Source organism: Cynara cardunculus (assembly GCF_001531365.2).
Source record: "Cynara cardunculus var. scolymus isolate 2C chromosome LG 17, CcrdV1, whole genome shotgun sequence".
In the NCBI taxonomy this organism is placed as follows: domain Eukaryota; kingdom Viridiplantae; phylum Streptophyta; class Magnoliopsida; order Asterales; family Asteraceae; genus Cynara; species Cynara cardunculus.
Window position 1 is genome coordinate 36,471,277 of NC_037544.1, and position 26,951 is coordinate 36,498,227.

Here is a 26,951-nt window from a genome sequence, read left to right on the forward strand (position 1 = left end):
TAAAAACCATTCAATTTATAAAAACCGTGAAAACCTCATTCAACCGATCATAATTTTTCATTTTGTTCATTTTTTTGTAATTATGAGAGGTTGATTAACCATTTTTATTGTGGAGGGTGTTAATCATGGATATTATCATCTTCATTATTTTAATTTTAGAGAAATACATGACAATTTCATTAAAATTTCATTAAGTGGTATATGAAACAATTTCATAACCACATATGAAACAATTTCATCAAAAAAAGTATTATATGAAACAATTTCACAAGATTAATAATTTCATGAAAAAATTTCATAAGATTAACGACGGATGAGAGTATTTTTTACGGTTTTTACAAATTGGAGTGGTTTTTATTTTATCGTTCTTCTATATATATATATATATATATTATTTGTGTCTTTGAAATGAAACGAAAAGAAAGAAAATAGTTTTTCATGTTCTTAGATACGAGAAAAAGAAAATAAAATGTGTTTTTTTTACAAACATACCCTTTAAAATATGTTCTTTATAATGAAATGTTGGATAGTTTTGTAATTTTAATTTTTTTTTTACTTTCCTCGTTTTTCTTTTCTTTCCTTCATAAAAAAATGTTTCGAGAACACAACGTAAATAACAAAAACACATCTAAAAGTAGTATATATATTGTTTTCATTTTCATTTACAGACAAGTTTTATCTATACAGTCAACTTTATCCAAAAAATACTTAATGAAATAAGAGCAAAACTTATATATAGGGGTGTGAATTGGGCATATTCTAGTGGACAAACCAAAAGCCCGATCGAATTTATGATATGAAAACTGATCCCCGGATTTTGGGTTCTCAAATTCGGGTTGCTTCAGGTTGAGGTTGGTCGGGTTTTGAGTTAGGGTCGGTTAGGTTAGAGTATGGCTATATGCAAAAAGAAAATATTTAATCGATCTGGAAGATGAATTCAATCGATTGATAGGATTGATGAAATGGACGAACCAATTTGGAAGATGAATTCAATTGATTGATAAGATTGATGAAGTCGTTGGTAGGTTTGGAAATTAAAAAAAAGGTATATATATTGTTTTCATTTTTTGAGACAACGATTCACTGTACGGTGTTCTTTGTGATAGAACACAAACATTGGTACAGTATGGATGTTTTCCTATTGGCTTTTGTTGAAGAGGTATGTGGATCACACACACATAACAAATACCCATAAATCAAAGGGCCTCTGACCTAACGGTATTGTAGTCATTGGTCTCCTAGGAGGTCAAGGGTTCATACCTCACCAAAGATGAGAAGAATGTGTAAGTTTATTTGTTGCATTTGTCGTATATAAATATTACATACTTTAAAAAAATACCCACAAGATGTTGGACATCGCAGGATAATCACTCTGATGTAACCAATGCAATACTTAGATTATCGAAGGTTGGATCAAGTAATGTTTGAGGGTTTTCAGATGCTTATCATTTTGGCTTAACGACCGCATTCTTTATTGCTTTGAATACTTCAAGACTTGTTTATGGAACAAAAAATTTGGTTTTATACAAGAACTCTAAGGTGGCGTTTGTTTTTTAAGAGGTGCTTAGGTCTGAAGTCTGAATTCATTTCTGAATTTTAAGAGGTGGTGCTGAAGTCTGAAATCTGAATCAGTCAGACTGTTTGTTTTTACGTCTGAAATCTGAAATCTGAATAATTGAAATCTAGGCTTTCTTTGCAAGCATTGGAAGCTCTAAAAGCAATTAAGAGGTTTTAAGTGAAAATGTTACCTCTAAATAATTCAGACATAATCAGAGCTTTTAAGCTCTTAATTGAAAAAAAAAAAAAACAAACACACTCAATACCCTAAGGTCTGACTGATTCAGACATAAGATGGTATTAAGTGCTTTTTAGGTAAAAACAAACAGGGCCTAAAACTTTGGCACCAAACAGGGATCTGGATAGAAAATTTCCAAAAAAGGTTTTTCTTACCGCTGATAAAAATACTGATGTATGGGATAAAATTTCCAAGTAGATATCTGATTTGTACTTTATGGCTATAAGCATTAAATAAGCCATATTGCATTAAGTGCTTATTAGCTTTAAGAAACAACATATCACAAAATCATGGAAAATCCAGTCGTTAGACATAATCATGAAGATGGAAAATTTGACATTTTAGGGTTTCAACGTTCATTAAAAAAGCGTTGAACTTGTTTTATAAACCCTCATCCGAATATTTTACTGATATTGTCGAGAATGTTTTCGTTTAATAATCTGAAGACGCTTTAACTTTCTGATATTTGTTCGGGTTTAAGTCTTCGACAAATTACTGACAGCCCATTTCTAGAAACATATTCCGGTGAAGAGTGAAGATTACACACTTTCCAGTGCTAGTTCCGTTATTTGTAGAATTTGACGTTATAGATTCGTTTCGTCAAATACTTGGACTTTAATAAATAACTATAACATATTAAGAATTAAATTATCAAAATACAAATAAAGTTAGGGTTTTTTTCTCGTCAATAATCAAAATAACAGAATCTTCGGCTGTTAATGACATGGAATAAAATTAAGTTTTTTACACTTACACTAACTATAATATATCTGTCCATCTGTTTCAAAATAAATGTCTACATTACTATTTTGTTTTGTCAATGTAGTTCTAAAAGTAATTTTCTACTTTCTCCTTATACCTTTATTGAGTAATGTACTTTCAAAAAACTTCTATTTTGGCACATAAAGTGTAAAGTTTTAAATATTTAAGTATCCGGATGATTGGTTGAAGATTAATTTTAGATTAAAAAGTCCATTTCACTGACCACATCAACGAATAATATCGAATTGGATACCATATCAGCATGATAACCGGTTAATGCTTCAACCAGTTACTCATGTACTCAAATGTTTAGAACTTTACATCTTATGTACAAAAACGGAGGTTTTGAAAGTACGTTACCCAAAATAGAAATTAAGTTAAAGTACGTTACGTTTTTATGCAATTTGACCTATAAATCAATAACAAATAATAATCCATGAATGATTAAATACCAATTTCGTTTCATTTTTCATATTAAAATGACAATCACAATATCATAACAAACATCTGCAATTTAAATCTGAAAAATAAACAAGAGTCAATAAAAGCAGTGTATTTTTTTTTTCCTTTTTCCTACTGATATGTTGATACATGGAAAAAGAAATGGTAAATTTCTTTCGTCTTATAGGTGTAAGGATTTTTTTTTCGTTCCATAAAACGTTCAAGGACCCAATCTCTCAAAATAAAAAAGTTTGTGGGATTTTCTCCGTTTCAGTAAATTCAGGGATTTATATGTTCGATTCAGCATAATCAGATATTTATTTGTTCAAAAATACAGTTTAGAGATTAAAGGTCTGTTTGGCTCAAGCCAATTAATGAAAATGAGGATGAAAATGAAAATGACTGAGAATGAATTTTCATTTCCCCCTAATTTAATCAGGAATGAAATTTTGGACTTCTAAGGGAATGAACCCATTATATTATAGGAAACCAAATAATTTATATATAATATCAGACCCATTGATTACTGTTTAATACCTCTAACCAAACATGCTCTAAATCAATCAAAATGTGATAGTTCGTTGGTTTTACCTCACTTCCAACTTATCAAATTAAGAACTATATAAAAGTCCGTAACGGTAGTTCTTAAAGAACTTCATTTTTATGGGTCTCGTGTATTTTTTTCAACATCAATAATTATTATATATAATATTAATAATTATAAAGTTAAGAAAATAAAATAAAAACACCATCAGAAGGTCATTTATAACAAACTTTATGGTAAGAACCAAGATTTTTGTACAAGAACCTAAAGAGGAAAAAAAATTCTTATATGATACAAGCCACTTTCACTTTTTACTAACCAGAAGGGTACTCCCTCAATGCAGCGAAGTAAATCTCCATTTCAATGTTTATTCTTTGTCTCTATAGATATAATACGATTTTATGTGGTTTTGAGAAAACGATAATGTTTTTATTTTTGAATGAAATATAAATTTGAATATAACATAATATTTTTAAAAAATATATCAATATTAGTATCAAATTAACTATTTAATAGTTCTCGTTTTTTTTTGGTGTAACTTATTTAATTCAATTTTTTATTTCTAATTTAAATTTAGATTTAATAACAAAATAATTTATTTTTGGTTTAACAATATAATTTTTATAAAAATAATAATTAAACATTCTGTTAGAACTGAATGATTATCTTAACTATATTTTAGATTTTCTATATTTAAAATGAATGTTTATTCTGTATTTGATTATTTTTATCTGCATTTAGTTATACAAATTTAAAGATGGAGCTTTAATAAGTCGTACTTACGCAAAATTACTTGTAATCTTGAATTTTAAGTAACATGAATCAATAAACAGTACTTTATACATAAAAAATARTTTTTAAGAGTTTTTGTCAAATATTTTATAATATAGTATAGATAAGAACCTTGCATTAGAGATGCTCTAAATACATTTCTATATATTGTTAAATGCATCCTTATCTGCTAATTTTCCAGTCACACATGTCACCATAAAAATCTATATTTTATACATTTTATGCATAATTTGATCTGATTCTGGTATAAAATTGACATACCCAAAATTAGGGTAAAAGAAACATTTGGGAAGTAGTGGTACATGGTGACATTATTTACGGCTCGTTTTTTGGATGCAAAGTTTCCTTCTACAAATCTAACTCAAAATTCACTCACACACACACTCTCTCTCTCTCTCTCTCTGTCTCTCTGGAATTACGTTCGAATATTGAGCTCAGCTCGAGGGCATCAACGAGGTACGCTGTATTTTGAAACTAGGGCTACGGTTTTTCATCTTCATTATGACTTGTTTTTGTTTACATTATTGATAGATGTTGATGAATAATTCTGTTATAAACTTAGGGTTTTGTTTGATCGTTTGATTTGATTGTTTATCGGGTAAATTTTGAGTGTTTTTTTTTATGTAGCCGATCTAGTCTGTGAAGTATGAAGGAACATGAGGATTGTGATATGAATAGGATTGAGAAAGCTAGTGTGATTGTTGATTCTACTGTACTTGAAGAAATTGTAACTGAGGAGGGGAAAACTGAGGGGGTTTTGGGTGGGAGAGATGAAGGGGAGGATATGATGGTGGATGTTGTGGGTGCTGATGCTGTTGATTTGGATGGTAAAGCGGATTCGGTTCGATTGGTGGAAGAGTGTATGCAGAAAGAAACAGAGTCTCATGATCTGAATATGGATGTGAAAGAAGAAGTTGCAGGCTCAGGTGAAGAAGATGTTTGTCATGATTCAATTGGAAGTAGTGTTTCAACTGTTGAGAAAGTTGAGGTTCGAGATTGTGAAATGGGTTTTGAATCAAGGGGAGAGTCTCAAATTGGTGGAGGGGATATTGCTGGAATTGATGGGAAGGAGCTAACGGAAAGAGGTTTGATTGTCGAGCAGTGTGTAGAATCTGTTGAAGATTGTTTGCAGAAAGAAACAGAGATCCGTGATCTGAATATGGATACGAAACAAGTTGCAGGTTCAGGTGAAGAAGATGTTTGTCATGATTCAGTTGGAAGTGGGGTTTTAGCTTTTGAGAAAGTTGAGGTGACAGTGAACGAGGAAGGTTTGAAAACGAGTATAGAGGTACGAGAATGTGAAATGGGTTTTGAATCAAAGGGAGAGCCTCAATTTGGTGGAGGAGATATTACTGGCAAGGAGCAAATGGAAAGAGGTTCAACCGTGGAGCAACATGTAGAATCTGTTGAAGAGTGTATGCAGAAAGAAACTGAGACTCATGATCTGAATGTGGATATGGAAGAAGCTGCGGCTTCAGGTGAAGATGTTTGTCGTGATTCAGCTGGAAGTGGGGTTGCAGCTTTTGAGAAAGTTGAGGTGACGGTGATTGAGGAAGGGTTGAACACAAGTTTAGAGGTAAGCAAAGACGTTCTTCAAGGCAATGATGCAACTGCTTGTGGATCCTTGGTACAAGATTCTAAAGAATCATCAATTGGTGGAGGAAATATTGTTGTAATAGATAACAAGGATCTAACTGATAGAGGTTCAACCGAGGAGGTCGTGGAGCAGCATGTAGAATCTGTTGAAGAGGTGGGTGACGGAGATCGTGTGATGGATGGAAAAACCAAGAAAGAAGCCGAGACTGTAGATTCGTCAAAGATTGAAGAGTCACTTGCTACAACAACCAACCTGTGTTCACAAGAAGTTGACATGATAGTTGTGGAGGATGGTTTTGCCAGCAAAGATGAAGCTAAAGATGGCGTTTCTGTGGATCCAAGTTTAGTTTCTGCTAATAATCAAGATTCTTCAACTGAGTTGGTCAATGTAGGAACTGATGAAGTTGATGGAAGGAGCAAAGAAGATTGTATGCATCCAATAAACGAAATTATAACAGATGATTCTCAAGGAAATGCAAGCAGAGAGACTCGTTTTGTTGGAGGAGAAAATGATTTGATAGATAGGGAGGTGGAATTAGATAGAGGTTTGGCCAAGGAGATCATGGAACAGCCTATAGAATGTGATCAACAAGTGGGTAATGAAGATTGTGTGGTGGATGAAAAAATTGGGAAAGAATCTGAAGATTTAGATTCCACGAAGATTCCAGAGCCTTCGACCACAACAAATCCTGGTTCTGAGGATGTTGATGTTGTGGTTGTAGAGGAGGGTTTAGCCAGCAAAGATGAAGCTCAAGATGGCGTTTCAGTGGATCCGAGTTTGGTTTGTGCTGATAATAGAAGTTTACCGACTAAGGTGGTTAATTCAGCAACAAGTGAAGGTGATGTCATTGCACAAGCCGAAAATGTGGACCAACAAGCTGAAGTTATATCACACGGTGCTCGAAATCTTGAAAATGGAACTGGGGTCGGAGATTCCAAATCGGCTGTTGATTCATCTAGTGGAGAGCCTCAATTTGGAGGAGAAACTGCTGTAATAGATATAGAGGAAACAGAAAAGGGTTTGACTGCCGAGGAAAAGGAGATTGTGGAGCAGCATCCTGAATCTGTTCAAAAGGTGATTCATGGAGATGGGGTGATGGATGAGAAAACTCGAAAGGAAGACGAGGTTTTGGATTCCTCAAAGATTCCAGAATCATTAATCGCAACCAATCTTGGTCCAGAAGAAGTTTTAACCATGAAAAATGTAGCTCAAGATAGTGATTCTGTTGGTCAGAGGTTAGTTTACCCTGATAACCAAAGTTTATCAACTGAAAACTCAGACCCACGAGCTGAAATTGACACAACGAGCAAAGATGAGAGTGTGCATCCAACAGTAGAAATCACCGCATGCACCGGAGTTGATCAAGGTATAAAAGCAGGGGATGCCAGCAGGTGTTCGATAAATGATGCAGCTGTGTGTGTTAAGCCATCTAATGAAGTCCCAACTTCCGCTGAGATGAATGGTTTCCAAGTCTCAGCCGATGCTTTTGAGGAAGTCAACGGTGTGACACCATGTGCAGATGTAGTCAAACATTGTGTAGTGCACGAGGACTCAGGTTTTTCATATGAAGATGCTCACATGGAGCGAGGAGAGGATGCAGGGATGGACATTGATGAAGTATTGGGATGGAAAGATGAAATGCCCGGGATTGATGTTTTAAGTGGTCATCAAGAAAAAGATCAACACGATAAGATTAATGCGGACTCTGAAGGGGGCAACATCGTTAATAATGTAGTTTCTTTTAAAAAACGGAAGTTTCTTGATCCCATTTCTGATGGTTCAGAGAAAAAGCCGAACCTAAATCTTGAAAAAGTAGCAACTGCTCTAATTTCAACTCCTAAGCCGTCCTTCAAAGTTGGCGAATGCATTCAAAGGGTAGCGACCCAGCTGACTGGGCCACCATTAGTTCTGAAGTCCGACAACGATCCAAATGGTCAACGTGTTGACCAACTAGTTGGACCTGAGAACTCCCAAATGGAAAGGATGATTGTCGAGAGTAAGCAATCATCTGTAGATGAGATGCTATCACAACTCCAGTTGGTTGCTCAAGATCCCATGAAAGGACACACCTTTTTAAATACCATCAAACCGTTCTTTTATGATCATAGAGCTGTTGGAAGACCGGTCAGTGTTAGGAAGAGAAAAACGTCCAACGAAAACGAAGCTGAAGAGTTTGAATTTGACGATGTTAATGATTCTTATTGGACGGATAGGATCATCCAAAACCATTCGGAAGAGCAATTGTTGCAAGATAATCAGAATGGAGGGCAAGAACATCATGTTGTGGTTTCTGAACCAGATAAACCAGCAAAAGCAAATCGTAGATCGAATAAAAAACGGTTTTTGTTTAGTAATCATGAAATGGGGTTAAAGGAACAATCAGAGCTCGTTGAGCGTAGGCGGCAAAATTTGGCAACGGAGGTTGTATTGAAGTTCCCGGAGGGTATCTATTTTCCTTCGGAAATTCATCTAAATAAAATGTTTAGACGGTTTGGGGCTTTGATGGAATCGGAAACCGAAGTTGATAGGCAGAACGGGCGTGCACGAGTGGTGTTCAAAAAATGTTGCGATGCAGAAGTTGCTCATAGTAGTGCCGGGAAGTTCAACATTTTTGGGCCAATCAATGTAAATTATGAGCTCAATTATAACCCGTTAGTCTCGTACAAACCCTTGCCCCTTTCGTTATTACAAGAAGACTCCATGGATGCAAGCTAATGTCATTGCTGCAGAAGTTATTCTTTTCAGACATCTGGTAAAATATTGTTTCTCTTTCACTGGATATTTGACTATATGCGAATTGGTAGGGGAAACCCCAAAAAATAAAAACCGAGGAACACCCTGGTAACCATTCATCTAGACAGTTTGCACATGTGCATACAAGTATTTGAAGATGTTTTTTAGTTTTCATGCACGTGTGCATACCAGACAAATTGCTTACAAATTACTTGTATACACATATGCATACCGTCCAGATGAAAAGTTACCGGGCTGTTCTCAGTTTTCATTTTTTTGCAATTTCCACTTGAGCGAAAGTATACCAGGTTCCATTCAATAAAAAGCAACATGTGTTTAATCGTATATGAATACGTGTTTGTATCACATGTAATCATCTGTGATCTTGGAACTTCTCGGCTTCTTGTAAATTGACTGCCTACTCGTTTGAACGTGACCCGTTATGAGATATGCTTTCGAATCAAATCATAGATTCAAAGAATCAAAATCCACTTTGATTGATTGATTATATGTAGTGTGAAGCATCATTTAATGAGTTATATATCTTTAAATTGTACACAGGTCAAAACATTGGGCTGCAGCTTCTTGGAAAAGCATTGTGCTTCATGAAAGGTAAGTAATAACTTATTTGTGCCTTTTAGAATGCTTCTTTTGCCTTCAATTCAAATAAAAAGAAAATATGAAGGGCAAATTTCAAATGAGTAGTTTATGTTGTTGTCATACCTATTTCGATTGCATCCGATTATTGTTATATTGGATTTATCGATCGTTTTTTTAGAGTCTAGTTGAATCCTTTCGGTTGTTAGTTTTGCTGTTTGTTTGTTGAAAAAATTCAAAATTTATCATGGAACTGGCGTTCTAAAAGGCTCGCCACGACAGCCGTCGTGGTCAATGGTCATGAAGTCGTGTCTGATGCCACATTAAGCCTGTGGCACACCGTGGTCCAATGCATGGTTCTCGGAACGTGATATTTGAATTTTTTTTACCTCTGTAGCAGAGACGACATGTAAATTTTTTCAAGTGATGACGCACCATTTGATTATAAGAAACAAATATATGGATATTTTTCACAAAATCAACTTGATCTGGTGGTTAGTTTATTGCAAGTTTTTTTTAGGAACATAATTATTATATGAAATTAAAAGCTAAACTAAGATAATGACACTAACAGGACTCGAACTTGGGTCTGTGGTGGAAGAAAAGCCTTACCAACTCTACCAAGTGAAACTTGTGTCTTTATTGTAGTTTTAAAATATTTACGGTGACACACAACTAATTGATACAATGAAACTTGACACTAAGACGGAGGAATATGCCATCGTATGCACTACACAGGGTTCGTCCCCGCAGTGTAGTGTCTTACCTTTTAGGGGGTGTTTGGGATTGCTTATTAAAATAACTTATTGACTTATTCCGGTGTGGTACCGGTAATTAACACTTTTGAGTGTTTGGATAAACAACTTATACCGGTGTCAAACCAGTAATAAGGAGTTTTTGAAGAAGTTAAACCCTTCTAACTTATAATAAGTTGACAAGTGCTTTTGTAGAAAAACATAAGTTGTTTCAAATAAGCAATCCCAAACACCCCCTTAGTATAAAACATTCTAAAGAGTTCCATAATTAATGCAAATACATCTAGAAGTAAAACTCAATAAATTTGACGAAAAGACAAAAGAAAAATAAGTCAAATAAAGAAATTGTAAACTGAAAAATCAATAAATTGTTAATAATGTATTATTTATTTGGACAAATTGTATAAAAAAATAACGTACTTTAACTTGATTGTTATTTCGGGTAACGTACTTTCAAAATTTTTATTTTGGTACCTAAGATGTAAAGTTTTAAACATTTAAGTACCTGGGTAACCAGTTGAAGCATTAACCGGTTATTATGTTGATGTAGTGAGTGATGTGGTATCTAACTCAGTATTATTTTACTTCCAAAAAAAAAAACTCAGTATTATTTGCTGACGTGCTTCGTGACATGAATTTTTTTTAACATAAAATTAGTCTTCAATCGGTTACCCGGGTACTTAAATGTTTAAAACTTTACATCTTAGGTACCAAAATGGAAGTTTTGAAAATACGTTACCTAAAATAGAAATCAAATTAAAGCACGTTACTCTTTCTTTCAATTTGTTGTCTTTATTTTAAGTTAATTAATGATAATTTATATAATATACTTTTTAAAGGTATATAAAAATGTGCGGTGAGGTGCGGTTTCCAGTTTGATGATTCAAAACCACAAATCGCACCGCAAAGTACGTTTTTGATAAAATTGTAAACCGCAAACCACACCGTGAGTTTTTAACCACATGTTGTGTGGTGTGGGCTGTTTGTGTGATTTGACGGTTTAGATGAACACCTCTTTTATTAAACATGTTTTAGGACAGGTTATAGTTAATGATCATATATTTTGAATATCAATATTTAGAAATACAAAATCATGATGGCTTATTTGGAAGACGGTAATATGGATGGTTTTTTTACTTGATTAGGAATCATAATAATCAGGTCTTTTCTAATCGGAAAAACACTCATACTGATCACCTATTAAGCTCCAACTCCCTTTACGTTTCATTGGATTTCTAAATGAGCCAAGGGTGCAAGATTTCTTGACGGAGTAGTGTGGAGGTTAAGGCCTCGATAGATCGAGCTCGTTCAAGTTTACTCTTATTTTTTTTTTGGAAATGAGCTTTTGTCTTGGTTTCTTTGTTGTTTTTGCTACAGTGTCTTAGCTTTTATGTTCGGTTTTAGCCTCCTCGTTGCTTGCTGTCCTATTTTACTGTTCTTCATCGTTCTTTTTGAAGTATATAAGATACGGCAAATAGAACAAATAAACTCATACAACCTCCTCATCTGTGGTGAAGTTTGAACCCTTGATCTTTTAAGAAGCCAATGACTCACATACCTCTAGGTCTACAATAATAAATGTAAACCTTAAAATGTTTATAAAATGAAATTTTGGATCATAAATTTTTAATATAATTAATTTAAAAATAATAATTAAAATAGTCATTTTGACCAGTTGGTTTCGCCTCTTAGCCTTTTTTTTACAAGATTTATCAAAATAGCCTTAGGTCAGCAATTTTTTTTAACAGACCTAGGTAAAAAATGTAAAGAAAATTGCCAAACTAGGTGAGACATGTAACTTTTTTTGTCGAGGTGAAATTACTCTACTGTAATGACTATTTTAATTAATTTCTTTTAATTTTATAAATAAAAAATCAATATTTTCGAATAAGAAATGCAAGTGTTTACGATAAAGAGAATTATGACTCCCCCGTGCATGCGTATCGTTTATGGATCTATTTTTGTCGGATTCTATTTCGTTTTTTACTTCAGTATTTTTAATAATTAAATATACAATTGTTGATCAACTTAACTCTTATTTTTACGTGTTTTTTCGTCTGTATATGTGTGTATGTATAGGAGGACATTCTTTTAAGAATTCATGAAATTATGATAACTTTGAGAACTTATGTATTATGTGTTATTTCATATTGATTGACATATATTTGTTTCACAATGTATTTGTTTCATCATATGAACATTTTTTACATGTTTGTGAAACAAAAAATACACAACAAAAGTTTCACATTGTCAAATGAATACATATGAAACAAACATATATTAGTTAATATTTTAAATCCTAGTCGTATATGAAAAAAATCATATGAAATAACACATGATGCACAAGTTTTGAAGGTTATCAAAAATTTTATGGGTTCTCAAATGATTAAGCCCCTGCATGTATATATAGGGGCAAATCCACACTTGTATGTGTGTATGTATATATGTATGAATGAAAAGGTTTATTTGAGAAGTAAATACATGATTCTAGCCTTTCATCTTGTCAATATTTGCGGTTTTGATTGTGAAACACCAAATAGTTCCTCATATGGGTATGCGGAAGATAGAGGAATAGTTTCGTAACTATTACAAATAGACGGCAAACAGATTCATATGTGAACCCGTGTGATTCACATATAAACTATATGTTCACAAGTGAATTAGTTCATATGTGAATCACACGGGTACACATATGAATCCGTTTACCGCCTATTTGTAAAAGTTACAAAACTACCCCTCTATTTTTTGCACAACCACAAATTTTAACCAATCAAAGCCGCTATCTTGACCAGTCAAATCTGATCTTGACCGTATGGAAGGCTATGATCATTTCTTTACTTCTTAAATATATTTATCACTTCACAAAATAGCCTATGACTATGTATGTATATAGGGGCTTGATCATTGAAAAACCCATTAAATTATGATAATCTTGAGAACTTGTGCATCATGTGTTATTTTATATGATTTTTTTCCCTATATAGGCATATTATTTATTGTATTGATTAACATATATTTGTTTTATATGTATTAATTTCACAATATGGAACTTTTTTTACGTGTATTGTGTTTCACAAACACGTTAAAAAAAGGTTTACATTGTGAACGGAGTACATGTTCAACAAACACATTTTGATATAAATATATGTTGATTAATATTCTAAATCCTAGTCTTAAATGGAAAAAAAAATCATATGAACTAACACATGATGCACAAGTTCTCAAAGTTATCATAGTTTCATAGGTTCTCAAAAGAAAGTCCCTCTATATATGTAAAGGGGCGGATCCACAATAGTGCTTATGGCGGCAACATCGCTTCGTTCCTCCATCCTAGTATAAAAATATTAGAGTCGTGAAAAGTGTTACTGTATTGTTTTGTTGTGTATGATCGTATATATTTTGAAACTATAATGATAACACAAGTTTCCTTGATAGAGTTGGTTTGCATGGCTTTTCTCCCGTCCTAGGTGAGGGTTCGAATCCTAGTCTTCGGTTTGAGACAAATGACCAATTTCATGCCTTGAGGGTCGGGCCTAAACAATTTTGCTCATTGAACTGAGCTTGATAAGAACAGATTAGACTCGGCCCTTACGCATGTCGAGTTGGGAGTCTCCGACAATGATTCTATGGTCTCGATAGGCTTTGCACGAAAGCCATGAGATGGCTGGGTTTCGTTCGATTGGAGTAGCAGTGTGCTACTTTGGTCGTGCTTTGCTGTTTATGTCTATATTTTAGTGCATGTTTGTAACTTTTGCCCTCGGACGTGTAGCTCAGTTGAAAAAAGGGCGGAGCGACTTTGCTCAAATACACAACAGGTCCAAGTTTGAATCATGTAGGAGACGGGTTTGAACCCCTCTGCAAGCCTCGTCAGCTCTGAAATGTCTCCTCACATGTGGTTCGGGTTTCGTGTGGAACCTGTCGGGGCCGCCCGTAATCAACCTTTTTCTCAAATTAGTAATACTATTTTATCCGTTACCTACCCTCTTACCTATACATGAAGCGGACCAAGATACTAGGGGCCTGTTTGTTAGCAGCTTAAAAATCTTATGGGACTCACAACTTATTTGGTCAGCTATACATGATTGTTTGGTGGTGGCTTAATAATATAGAGTGTGACTTATTCAGTAAGCTTCTAGGGGGGAACTTTATGCAGAATATCAAGTTTTTCCCAAACCTATCCCACCGAATTAAGGAGTACGCTCCTTCCATCTATGAAAAAACCCTCCAAAAAAGGACCAATACACATACTCATATAGGACTTAAAGGAAAAACCAATCAAACAACCCCTTGGTAAGCTAAGGGAGAGACTATTGTTCGATCAGTGATTAGTGCAGCCTCAAACCGCACGTTTACCCAATTTGTGCTAGTAAACGGCTCCTAATTATGTTAATCATTAAGTTCAAACTCTATGCCAAAAATTTCAAACTTATATCGTCTATGATCGACAACGGTGATAATAGATTTATTATTAAGGAAGGAGACTTGTTTTATTTTTCATAATTAAGCACACAGTACATAATTAACAATCAGGAAAAGACTCAACTTGATCGGATGGCATCGAAGTGATTTATAATGCTTTGAGGATTTCGTCGGCACCTGAGACGGTGAACTCTCCGCCTTGTTCAATGTTAGCGGCTACCACCTTGAGGTTATCGACCAACATAGCAAACCTGCGGGAACGAACACCGAGGCCTTTCTCAGAAAGGTCGAGTTGAAGCCCGAGTGCATGAGTGTATGCTGCAGATCCATCAGCAAGGAACTTAACATTTTTTGAATCAGGGTATGACTTTCTCCATGCCTTCATTACAAAAGGGTCATTCACTGCACCAACAATATACACATTCATAATATTAATATAACCCAACTTCAAAACATCTCTTGTGTTTTCAAGAAGTTGTTATTAGATTGTTCTTTTTCTGTTTTCCTTACACTTTGCACATGACTGTGTATTCATGAAAACAATTGCTCTATACATCCCACCCCGCGGACCCCACCTTCGTGTGTGGGATATATTCGGCTTGCTTGGTTTGGTTTACCCAAGTTCAAAACATGTTTACCTCACTTTGCTACTTGTACCCGTATTATGAAGATGAAATTTAGAGGATGTTTACTAAGGGGCCGTTTAGCAACACAAACTAGATAAGTGTTAACCGGATAAGAGTTACCACCCTCACTTACCGGACCGGGTAAATTTCTTGGTCATCAAAATAGCATAATACGAGTGTCTCTTACCCGGTACGCACTATAACAAGGTAAGGGTCACCACTTACCACCGTCAGTTACCGGGTAATTTTCTTGGTGAGCAAATGGCATAGTAAGATTGGCGGTAAAGACCACCATCATCTCTATGGGTAAACGCCCTTACCCGGTAAGAAGCAATAAGTTTCTAGGTACTAGTAAGTGGCGGTAATTACTCAGTAAACAACCCCAAATGTTTATAGCATCATGTCAAATAGAATATCCCTAGTGAAAATTTATTTTGAGCATGTCAAATATGAAATATTCCAGATTGAACTTGAAAATTATAAAGATTAAAAATATATACCACTTTTCGAAACATGGTGATTAATTTCTTTGATGTAGATGATAAATACGAAAATTGATGTGACAATTTAATAATAGTTTTGAAATTGCACCGGTGTGAATGGTCTTGGTAATGAGGTGTTGGCATTTACTTTTCACGAGCAATTTGTACTTATCATTTACATCACTGAACATTCATCAAATATTACAAGAATTCAATAGGTAAACCATTGAAATGGATAAAAAATAGAAAATTGCTCGTGAGAGTTTCATTAATGTAAATGATCATTACAAAATTGCTCGTGAGAATTTAAAAATGGTATTGAAATTGCACCGGTGTGAATGATCTTGTTATGAAGTGTTCACATTTTCTCAAGAATTAATCATAACCAAGCATCAAGCATGATTCTTTTTAATCCCTCAGTGTCCAAACTTCAAATACAAGTCCAACAGATTAAACAATCAGTGACAAATTTCATATATAAGCTCACAATCATACCCTACATATATACAATAAAAAAGTAGTAAACTAAGATTGAAACACATACCACTGATTAACAGAAGTTCCTCTACACCCTTTGATTTGAGCTCTTCGGATTTTTCAATGAAACTTGGTACATGCTGCATGCTGTTCCACAGGAATTAACAAAAGAAAATTGTTACTACATCCATTTCAAAATCAAATAAGGGGGATCTATATAATATCACCATATACCCCAGAATTAAGAGAGATGCTTTACATTTTCCAATTTAGCCATACCTTTCCTATTCGTAACTACAATAGAATAATGTTCCAATATTGCAATATCATCCCAATAATCAGACTAATGTAGTGGCATCTGGAATGTACTATCCTTACAAGCTGCAAATATAAGCGGATTTGCATGTAACAAAAATAAAATTAAGCACAGTTCTTCGTGTTTAGGGAATCAACAATTAAAAAAAAAAACCTAACGTTCAAATTCATTCGAGTTATCGAGTATATTTAATTCTATTAATTTCTCAATCAAATCTGTCGATAACCGGATGATGACTCAACACTAATGCATCTGAAATGCAAAATTTCCCCGACATGCTCGAGCTTAGGAGGTTCTACCAAATACACCGCAAAACAATCCAAAAATTCAATAGAAAAATAAAACGAGAGGATTTTAAACGTTTTTCACCTGCAAGTAGGAGTGAAAGCGCCGGGAACGCCAAATATAACGACTTTCTTGCCGGAGGCCAGAGAATGTATGGAGACATTCTGCATCTGATCTTGTTCATCGAAGTAGGCAAGAGTAGCATCGGGAATTGTGTCACCAACAGCGATCGGAGCCATTTTTCTGTGAATCGTATTCTCTTTAACGGTGATCGGCCGGCGATAATGCTGCGTTTTCAGTGCGACTGACTGTTGGTAGGTTGGTACGCCTATTTATACGGTTCTGGACTGCGGATCTGAATCGAATTGTTAACTAATTATAAATAACCGTTCGGGTCCGATTGCCTGCAACTCCCGTTACTGTGCACCTCGCCATATCATCTCCCAAATGGAATCAAAAGTAAATTTAGAAAAAATAGAAAATAAAAAATAATTATATAAATTATATTATTGAGATATTCTATATATTTTATAAAATATTTTCTCTATCTCTTATTTATTTAATTTCAAAGATTATAATTAAAAAAATAAAAAATAATTTAGATAATTTTACATTCTTTCTTATACCTTTTTTTAATATCAGAAGGTTTTAAAAAAAATGTTGAAAAAACCTCGAAAATTAAGAAATAGAGATTTTGGACATGTTTTTTGTTCCAACAGATTCTCTAAAAACCCTTCTCCAAATTGATGAAATTATGAGAGAAAATGTAAGAGTATTTTCAACAGATTCTTTAAAATAGAGATTTTACGGATTTTTGCTCCAACAGATTCACCAAAACCTTCTCCAGAATGAAGAAAGTAGGGAGAGAGTGTGAAATTCTCCAAATTTGGAGAAATCTCAAAAAATAATTACCTATGAAGAATAAATTATTTTTTATTCTTTATACCAATGAAATTTTTTGAAATTAAATGTACATGATGGAGATATAATATTATTTAAAAAATATTAAATAATATAATTTATATTGTAACGTCCAAAATGGATAAGTGATCGATGATGAATATAACTTTTTTTTTGAAATTTTTGATTTTTGATTCTCCAAAATAGAGAATCTGATAGAGATTCTCTAAAAGCATCTCCAGCTATGTTAAAAATAAAGATTTTGGAGATTTAGAGTATATTATTGTTCCAACATATGTTAATGGACTGTTTGACAATTGCTGAATAGTTAGATGCAAAATGATTAAGTGGTCAAAAAGATTAAGAAGCTTTCATGATATAGTGTAAAGTGAAATATAATTGTTTGTAATTATTTACAACTAAATTGGGGCGCTGAATAGTTAAGGGAAACTCATGATACAAAATCATTCAGAGGGTTTTGGAACCATCAAGAGTAAGACTTTTTTTTTGACAAACAAGGTTCACCTCTTAACAATTCAGAAACTGTCTCTTAATAAACTATTAAGAGGTAAACAAACAACCCCTGAAATATATAAAAGAATAAAGAGATAGTAGAAATCTCCAATTTGAAGAAATTTCTAAAACTCCATATTTAAGTGAGAAAAATAATATTTAACTGTTTCTTACCAATATAAGACATTGAAGTTAAGGTTTTAGGAGATATAAATAATATTTTATTAAATGTATTGAATATTTTAATAATATAGTTGATGATGGAATTGTTAAAATAGAGTAATTGTTGGAGTTGAATGTATTTTTAGAGATTTTAACTTTTGATACTGTATTTTTTGAAAAATTATAGCATAGCTGTTGGAGGTGCTTCAAAAATCTCCAAAATTGGAAAACACCAAAAAATAATTATAATAAGAGAGGAATATTATTTATTATATTTCCAATCTAATAAGATAAAATATTTTATTAATTGAAATAAATAGTCTAATAATATAATCAATATTGTAATCTCCAAAATAGAAAATTTGTTGGAGTTGAATATGTTTTTATTTAGAAATTTTAAAGTTTCATTCTCCATTTTGGATAAATTTTGAAGAATATGTTAGAGTTAAATGTATTTTCGTTTGGAAAAATTGCATCAAAATGGAACCAATTTTCATTTAATTTTTATTTTGGGGAACCAATTTTCAAAATCGTCATTTTGGGGAACTAATTTGCACCTGATTCTTATTTTAGGGAATCAACTTTCAAAATAGTCATTTTGGGGAACCAACTTGCACCTGATTCCTATTTTGGAGAACCAACTTGCAAAATAATTATAGAAAAATAACTAAAATTCGTTTTTTTCCAAACATTAATGCAATAAAATCTATTTTTCATTTCAAACTTCATTTTTTTAATTCAGATATCAAATTGAATATTTTTAAAAAAAATCCAAATTACCACAATAAAAATTGTTTTTTACTGATGCAAAAAAATCAATTTAATAGAAAAAAATTTAATTGATACAATAAAAAACAAATATTAAATATCACATTCAAGATTTTTATATCTAACCAATTGCATCAATTAATTTTTTTCTATATTAAATTGATTTCTTTTGCATTAGTAAAAAATAATTTTTATTGTGGTAATTTGAATTTTTTTTTAAATGTTCAATTTGATATCTTAATTAAAAAAAACGAAATTTGAAATGAAAAATAGATTTTATTGCATTAATTTTTGGAAAAAAACGAATTTTAGTTATTTTAATTATTTTGCAAGTTGGTTTTTCAAAATAGAAATCAGGTGCAAGTTGGTTCCCCAAAATGACGATTTTGAAAGTTGGTTCCCCAAAATAAGAATCGTTTGCAAGTTGGTTCCCCAAAATGACGATTTTGAAAGTTGGTTCCCCAAAATAGGAATCAGGTGCAAGTTGGTTCCCCCAAAATGACGAATTTGAAAGTTGGTTTCCCAAAATGACGAATTTAAAAGTTGGTTCCCCAAAATAAGAATTAGATGAGAGTTGGTTCCATTTTGGTGCAATTTTCCCTTTTCGTTTTAGAAATTTTGAAGTTTTATTTTCCATTTTAAATATATTTTTAAAAAAATTTGTTGAAAATAGTCTTAGGGGTTGTTTGATAGTTGCTAGATGGTTTAGTATAATGATTAAGTGGTCATAATGATTAAGAGACTCTCATGATATAGTGCAAAATAAAATATAATTGTTTGGTAATTATTTACAACGAAATTATGGTGTTGAATGGTTAAATGAAGCCCATAAAGATATTTGACGCAAAGAAAAGGGGTTGATCCGTCTCATCTTGACTTGGTGCTGCTCCAAAAAGATCTACTTCTTACTCAAGTTTCGAGTGAAGAGCAAGCAAAACTTCATTGATTCCGTATACTAAATCATTCAGAACATTTTAGAACCATTGAGAAATAGATTTTTTTTACCAAACAAAATACATCTCTTCAAGATCCAAATTCTGCCTCTTAATGGAACAATTAAGATATAAACAAACAACCTCTTAGATTTTTATCTTTACGTACTTTTTTCCTCACACATATTTTACAACAAAAAACAAGTGAATTTATTTATCAAGTATTTATTAAAATTGCTTTACGGGGTTGTTGTATTTTTGTCGCATAATTGTATACCGTATAAATCGGTTTTTCCAAGCTAATGTATCAATTTAATCATACATAGAGAGCTTATTGGTTGAAATCCAATTTATTTGGATGGATTTGATCCAATCAAATCATGCGTTGAATGTTGGATTTATTACCTAATTAAATCCAACTATTCTGATCCAATCCAATGATTGGATCGAAACAGTTCATCCATTGGATATTACTACTGGTTATCCATTAGATCAAATTGAAATTCATTTAGTAATTTGATCCAATTAATCCATCATTCCAATCAATAATTTATTAAGTTATTAAAAAACACTGCATATAAATATAAACAACATTGTAAAATGTTAATGATTATATATAGTAATTTACAGAACACTGATTGGATGATAAATTGGATATTCATTTGGATTGGACCGTTTCTATTTTATTGGATTATGCATTGTCATCCAATAACTGATTGATCCAATTTGAATCTTGAAATTTTGGTTCTGACCCCATCAAATTATAATTAGATATCTGATTATAACTGATTGGTTCTAATTGGATCGGTTGGTTTAAATTAGATCGAATAACTTTCTACGAACCCCCAATTAGACATAGAGTAGAATGATGCATAGCCCCTAATTAGTTATTTCTAAAAATAACCACTTATTTTAAAACAGATATAAATATGAGTTGGGAACTAATGAGAATGAAAGTGTCATGCATCCGTCTAAAGGTCAAACCTAATAGTATGCTACACATTCTAGAAGGGGTAATTGGGTAATTCTAAATAAATTGGTATTATAAATAAGGTTTAGAAGGGGAGAGTAGGGTATGCAGAAATTAGTGGATTTTATATGGGGGAATTCTAGCATCTTGAATCATAGTTTGTTCTTCGTTTTCCTTGTTAATTGAAACAGTCGAGAGATTGTTTGACAGTTGCTGATTGATTTAGTATATAATGATTAAGAAACTCTCATGATATAAGGCAAAATGAAGTAAAATTGTTTGGTAATTGTTCAGAATGAAAGTAGGACGCTGATTGGTTAATGGAGACCCGATATACAAAATCATTAAGAGAGTTTTGGAACCATTAAGAAGCAAACTTTTTTTTTTCTGTCAAACAAGATTCACCTCTTAACGATTCAGAGACTGCCTCTTAATGGAACTATTAAAAGGTAAACAAACAGTATTTGACATTGTCCTTTTTATTTGGTTTCCATTTCAGTTGTTCAATCATTTTGGTTCATAAACATTAAGTTACAATGAGAAGGGTAAGAAGTAATGCCTACATTTGAATCAATTCTAATCGAAAAGAACCACTAGATCAACACTAATTAGATACATTAGATCAATTTTTTTCTAAAACATAATTTATGAGCTAAGATTAAAAATGATCAAGGGTCCAAATCGCTTAATATTTATTATTTTTAAAAAACAAATATTTATTTGAAAACAAATAAAAATAAAAATATGAACATAAATATTTACTAAATTTTTTTTTTTTAATTTAAGCCCAATGTAGGCCTGGACTATTTGCTCTACAAAAGTGTTCAGGCGTAGATTTCATGAACCACCGCATCAGCCGGCGATTTCCACCGAGAAATCCTCAATCACGGCGAGTTCCAGTCCTAGCAACGAGTTCCAGGCTCCGGCGCTCCATCGCTAGTTCTGTCTTCTGGTTGGATTACAGGTTTCTCATTCAAACAATCTAAAATTTCAATTTAGTTAACAGTTTTGTCATATTGCTCAAGTATCGTTTGATCTGTTCACCATTTATTATTCAATATATGAGTATTTTTTGTACTTTTTGCATTTTACTATAATCTGCTTTCTATAAAAAAATTGTGATAATATGTTTGTAGGATTCATTATCATTTGCTTGTACCAAATTGGTGTAAACGCACCATGTGAATAGGTCAAGTTCTATCATTTGATTTTCAATCTTTAGTGAATTCAATTGGCATATAAACTAAAATGTGCTGATACTTTGGGATAAAATAAAATCGCAGAGTAGACACTTATTTTGGGGGGAGTATTGAATAATTATAACTGGAAAGTCTAATTATAACAAGGTCTGTTTTGTAGTATTACATTATGAAAATAAATATTATATTCCAAGGCGTTGATATAGAAACTTCCATTCCATAGATCCCTCTTTGTTTGGGAAATTTTACCAAATCAGGGTTTATTAAAGTTTGCTTATTTCAGGGTACACGGTGACATTTAGATTGTAATTGTGATTACGATGTCAAAGGAGAAGCCAATGTCGGATTAATTATCCCTGATTTGGTTGTAAAATGGCGGAGCCGTTGACTATTTCAAATGCAAAGTTTACGTATGTACATGATGATGGTAAGTTTCTCCCGTCCCACGCTGTCGACACTCATCATATTGTTGCTCGGAGAAGTGTTGTGAAGCCAATTGCCATATACCTGTTTGTGGTGCTTCTTGTAGCATATGCTGCCTTTCTCCATTTCAAAAAGGTATACTTATATGTAAGTTACTTAATTAGTTACTATAATTTTGTTCAATATTGTGTGTTTTACGTGTTTATGAAATTAGATACATTTTGTTGTGATTGTTTCTTGCCAATTTTGAATGTAAGGTATCGAGTATATTTCCACAATTGTCATATGTATCTATATACAATGTGATCAATGTGTGGTTATTGCAAGTTGTGGACATCTTTGATTCGAAACAACTGCTCTACTCTTTAGGATAGAGGTAAGATCCGTGTACATTTTACCCCCAGACCCCACCTCAGGTGGGACATACCGGGTTTGTTTGATATACACTTTGACTATACATACTAATTTTATAGGATGCATGACATTTGAGATCTTTACAATGAAATTATCATTCTAGATATAACTTCTTAGGGGCTGTTTGTTGGTTTTCCATTAAGTTGTCTGCGTTGATTAATCTATCTCTATAAATTGGGAAGATTTTTGTTTGGGAAGGTTTTTTCGTAGATGGAAGAAGCGTGTTTTTTGATTGGGAGGGGCAGGTTTGGAAAAACTTGACTTTCTGCATAAAGCCCCCCTTCTTAAAAGCTTACTGAATAAGCCATTTTCTATATCATTAAGCCACTACCAAATGATCATATATAGCTGACTGAATAAGCTGTAAGTCCCATTAAACTCGTTAAGCTGCTAGCAAATAGGCCCTTAGTCTTTCATACAACCTAAAGACTGGAATTTGACTTGGATTTTAATCTTGCTAGGATATAATAATTAATATTTTGCTCAAGTTACATGTAACGATCTTCTCTTACATACAGGGGAAACCAGTCACAACTGTTATCTGGAGCGTATTTTTTGGTGCCGTCCTGATCAAATTGCTTATATGGAGTTCGATTGTGAAAGGTGAGGATCTGAAATGGGTTCATCACTCTGAGTACGTTAAAGCCAGGTCATAAGTCTCATTTTGTAGCAAATTTGACCCTATGTGGAATTTGATACATATATTTTATACCAGAATGCTAAATGGGTATTTTCAGTTTTTTCTATATTAATCTTTGTTTTTGCTTACCCTAATTGAGTATCATTTCCCAAAGACGATGCTTGATTACCAATATGGCGCTCAACTAGGAGCAATGTGCTCTCTTCTTTTTGCCTCAATTAGTGTGACCCCGATTTTGTTTTTTGGACATTGCTGTCCTTTCTCATTAGACGAAGCCAAATTAAACCAAATTGACTGAGTGAATCCCATTTGAATGTAGGGTCTAGGGGTGCGATGTACGCAGACCTGACCTCTACCCTTTAAGAGTGGAGGGGTTGTTTCAGTGAAGACCCCTAGCTTGTGCACGAGTGTGAGCAAACAGGTAGAGGGAATATAGACTAACATATGGTGAATGAAACACAAAAAAAATAAGAAAAATAAATACATTGAAAACAAATGAAAAGATAAGGCGGAACACATAAAAGTAGCTTTTAATTGCTGTTGGTATGTTGCATTTTTCATCCTTACAACATGCATGAACTGTTAAAAACTTACAATCTATCTGGTGTTTATATATTTGGAACTATTATCGGCCTCATCACGCTTTCTTTTCCTTTGGTTTATTTCAGAATCTGTCATAATTATGCCGGCGTTTGGAGTCCAGCTTGAAACTCGTTACGGAAGGTATTGCATTCAACCTAACATTTCCAAGATTTTGGCACGTATGCGCATAACAAATATACACAACCAAACCAAAGGGCTATTTGACCCTAACCTCCCTGGGCAAGGGTTCAAACCTCACAAAGAGGTGTGGAGTATACATGAGTATTTTCCGTGTATAAATTTTATATATTCAATATATATAGTGAGGTTCAAAGAAAAACCCCCCAAAAAATGAAAAACCGAAGAACACCCATATTGTAGACAATATGCACATGTGTATACAAGTAATTGAAGATGTTTCCTGGTTCTAGGCATGTGTGCATATTGTGCATAACTGGAAAAGTTGCTTACAAATTACTTGTATGCATATGCATACATACAGATGAACTGTTACTAGGGTGTTTTTTAGTTTTTCAATTTTTTGTGGTTTTCCTTTGAACCTGACCCTATATAATATATATATGTATGTATGTATACACACATGACCAACCTGAGTTTTCTGTTCTTTCCATGTAAAAAGCTTGCTGACGGCCATGTTCGTTTCTATAGCGGCAGGGGTATATCAATATGCTTGGATGCTTTTATACTCACATACTAAAAGCAAAAGAAAGAACAAAACAAAAATTATTAAAGGGAAAATGCAACAAAGTTTGGTTTAGTTTCTATTTAGTGAACAAAGTATTTTTTTCTCAATTGATGTAACGAAGTTTCAAATTTTCCTACTTTGTACCAATTTTAATAAGTAACCTGCTAATCTTGTACTCCCTCCGCTCCAAATAAGTAACAAGTGTCCACTTTCAAAAGTAAGTTTCCCATATTTCCCTTTCTATCCTTAATTATGAGATGGAAAAAGTCTCTCTATTATATTGGGTAAAAGTGTCATTTAATTATTTAAGAAGTGTAATAATTGCACATTTCTAAGACTGTGTGTCATTTTCATCGTGAACATTTGTTTTGGGATAGAGGGAGTAACATTTAATGATGTGGATAACCGTTTATGAAAGGTTTAGGGCAAAGTGGACATGTTAGAAGATAGCAGGTTAACGGTCAAAATGGGTAAAGGAAAGGAAAATTTGAAACTTTGTTACATTAAAAAAGAAAATTTGAAACTTATTTACATTGATTGAGAAAATAAATCATCATAAGACAAACTTCATTGCATTTTGATGCATTTTGTCCATTATTAAATCGTTAACCATCACTGAACATCACCACATACCAGGCGTTTGTTTTTATGATCCTTTTTACCATACAACTTCCTTAATGGAATTGTTTCTTTTCTGCATGATTATAGTGGAAGGATAAACCGGTGCTTTATTCCGGTAAGCAAGATTCTTAAACCCGTGCTGAATGAATGCGTTACCCCAGTTACTTGTTGTTGGTGCCTATCTCTCATAGTACACGAGAAAGATGAGCTTACCCTCGTTTTCAAGGTAACGTCGTTGGAGTTCTTGTTAATCATTACCATCTAGGCGAAAATGCACCAAAAAGGCAACGCATTTTGCCTTAGTTCCTAGTTAACGTAAAGATCAATTTTCTAACTGTTATATTTTCATGATTACCTGTTATATTACCTATCTTATTGTATGCTTGCGCATACACCAGGGGTCTTCACATAATCAGCCTCTTGATCCTAGCGGTTGAGGCAAGGTCTGCCTACATCCTACCCCTCCTAGACCCTACTTTCGAGTGTGTTTGTTTGGGACAACTATTCAATTTTTTATATTTTGCATGCATTTTGACCATAACCGGTAAATCTTGTAAGTATTGATGACATAGATGTCAAGTTATTTTGTAGATCTTGATAACGTGGCAAAATGTCACATTGAAATCAACAGATGCCACGTAGGCTGAAAAATCATTTATCTTGTAAAAATGGGTACAAAATAGGAAAAATTGAACGTTTGTTGAGAAAAAGATTCATCATTACACTAAATATCGTTACATTTTGATGCATTTTGTTCTTACTCCTTACCATCTACTAATCCATGGGAACATTATCTGTTCCTTTGATCCTTTCCAATCCACTTCAACCCTCCATAATTTTCTGGTTTCTCGTGGTGTTTTGAACTTGCATCTTTTTCAGGAATTCCGTCCGCCCTTGAAAATGTTAGTACCCATCTGGAAAGCTTTATGTGCTGCCACCGATCATCAAGAAAGCTCCGAGCCATTTCGAGAAGATGGGTAAGTTACCGAGCATAAGGAACTTGGGGAAATTGACATTTGGTTCTATTGACGGAATCACACCAGCTTGGATGCCTCGGTGTGAAATCACTTTCTTTCGTTATAAAGTGCGTCAAATCATGAACGAGTTCTTGAATCAAGATATGCATCGGAATTCTTGCATGATGTTTTGTACTCTAAAACAAGAACCCAAAGAGACGAAAAAAAGGGTGTCGCTTTATCTGCTTTGTTGTTCGAAGGGATATACCGGGTTGGTTTGTTTGTTTGGTTTGGCTTAATGTTAAAAGGTGTTCTTATGTACATGGGAAAGATTGCTTGTTATACCTTAGAAGATGATTTATGCAATCAATTCCTTGCTATTTTTTCTAGTTTATGATACTAGCCTTGTTTTTTTTCCCTAAAATTGCAGGATATATATACATATATATATATATATATATATACATATATATATATATATACATATATATATATATATGTATATATATATGTATATATACATATATACATATATATATACATA

At 33.2% G+C, this 26,951-nt stretch overlaps 3 protein-coding genes across 4 annotated transcripts; 2 read left to right on the forward strand and 1 right to left on the reverse strand.

The window, feature by feature from the left end:
* The first annotated feature begins 4,708 nt into the window (after positions 1–4,708).
* LOC112501206 lies at positions 4,709–9,469 on the forward strand. 2 transcript variants are annotated; one of them, XM_025104895.1, is made up of 3 exons: positions 4,709–4,790; positions 4,962–8,683; positions 9,226–9,469. In XM_025104895.1, exon 2 carries the CDS (start codon positions 4,981–4,983, stop codon positions 8,644–8,646), a length of 3,666 nt encoding a protein of 1,221 aa, XP_024960663.1. In that variant the 5' UTR covers positions 4,709–4,790; positions 4,962–4,980; the 3' UTR covers positions 8,647–8,683; positions 9,226–9,469. The 2 variants fall into 2 exon arrangements, with proteins under 2 accessions (XP_024960663.1, XP_024960664.1); XM_025104896.1 differs by having other exon boundaries at positions 4,750–8,683.
* A 4,976-nt stretch (positions 9,470–14,445) lies between these two features.
* Positions 14,446–17,054, reverse strand: LOC112500568 (peroxiredoxin-2-like). The gene is made up of 3 exons (XM_025104071.1): positions 16,706–17,054; positions 16,088–16,167; positions 14,446–14,837 (listed from the first exon to the last, which is right to left on the reverse strand). The coding sequence occupies exons 1-3, from the start codon at positions 16,858–16,860 to the stop codon at positions 14,584–14,586; spliced, it is 489 nt and encodes a 162-aa protein (XP_024959839.1). The 5' UTR covers positions 16,861–17,054; the 3' UTR covers positions 14,446–14,583.
* A 4,621-nt stretch (positions 17,055–21,675) lies between these two features.
* Positions 21,676–26,788, forward strand: LOC112500417. Its single transcript, XM_025103914.1, has 6 exons — positions 21,676–21,830; positions 22,349–22,623; positions 23,421–23,505; positions 24,211–24,265; positions 25,539–25,677; positions 26,331–26,788. The coding sequence occupies exons 2-6, from the start codon at positions 22,438–22,440 to the stop codon at positions 26,430–26,432; spliced, it is 567 nt and encodes a 188-aa protein (XP_024959682.1). The 5' UTR covers positions 21,676–21,830; positions 22,349–22,437; the 3' UTR covers positions 26,433–26,788.
* The last annotated feature ends 163 nt before the right edge of the window (positions 26,789–26,951 follow it).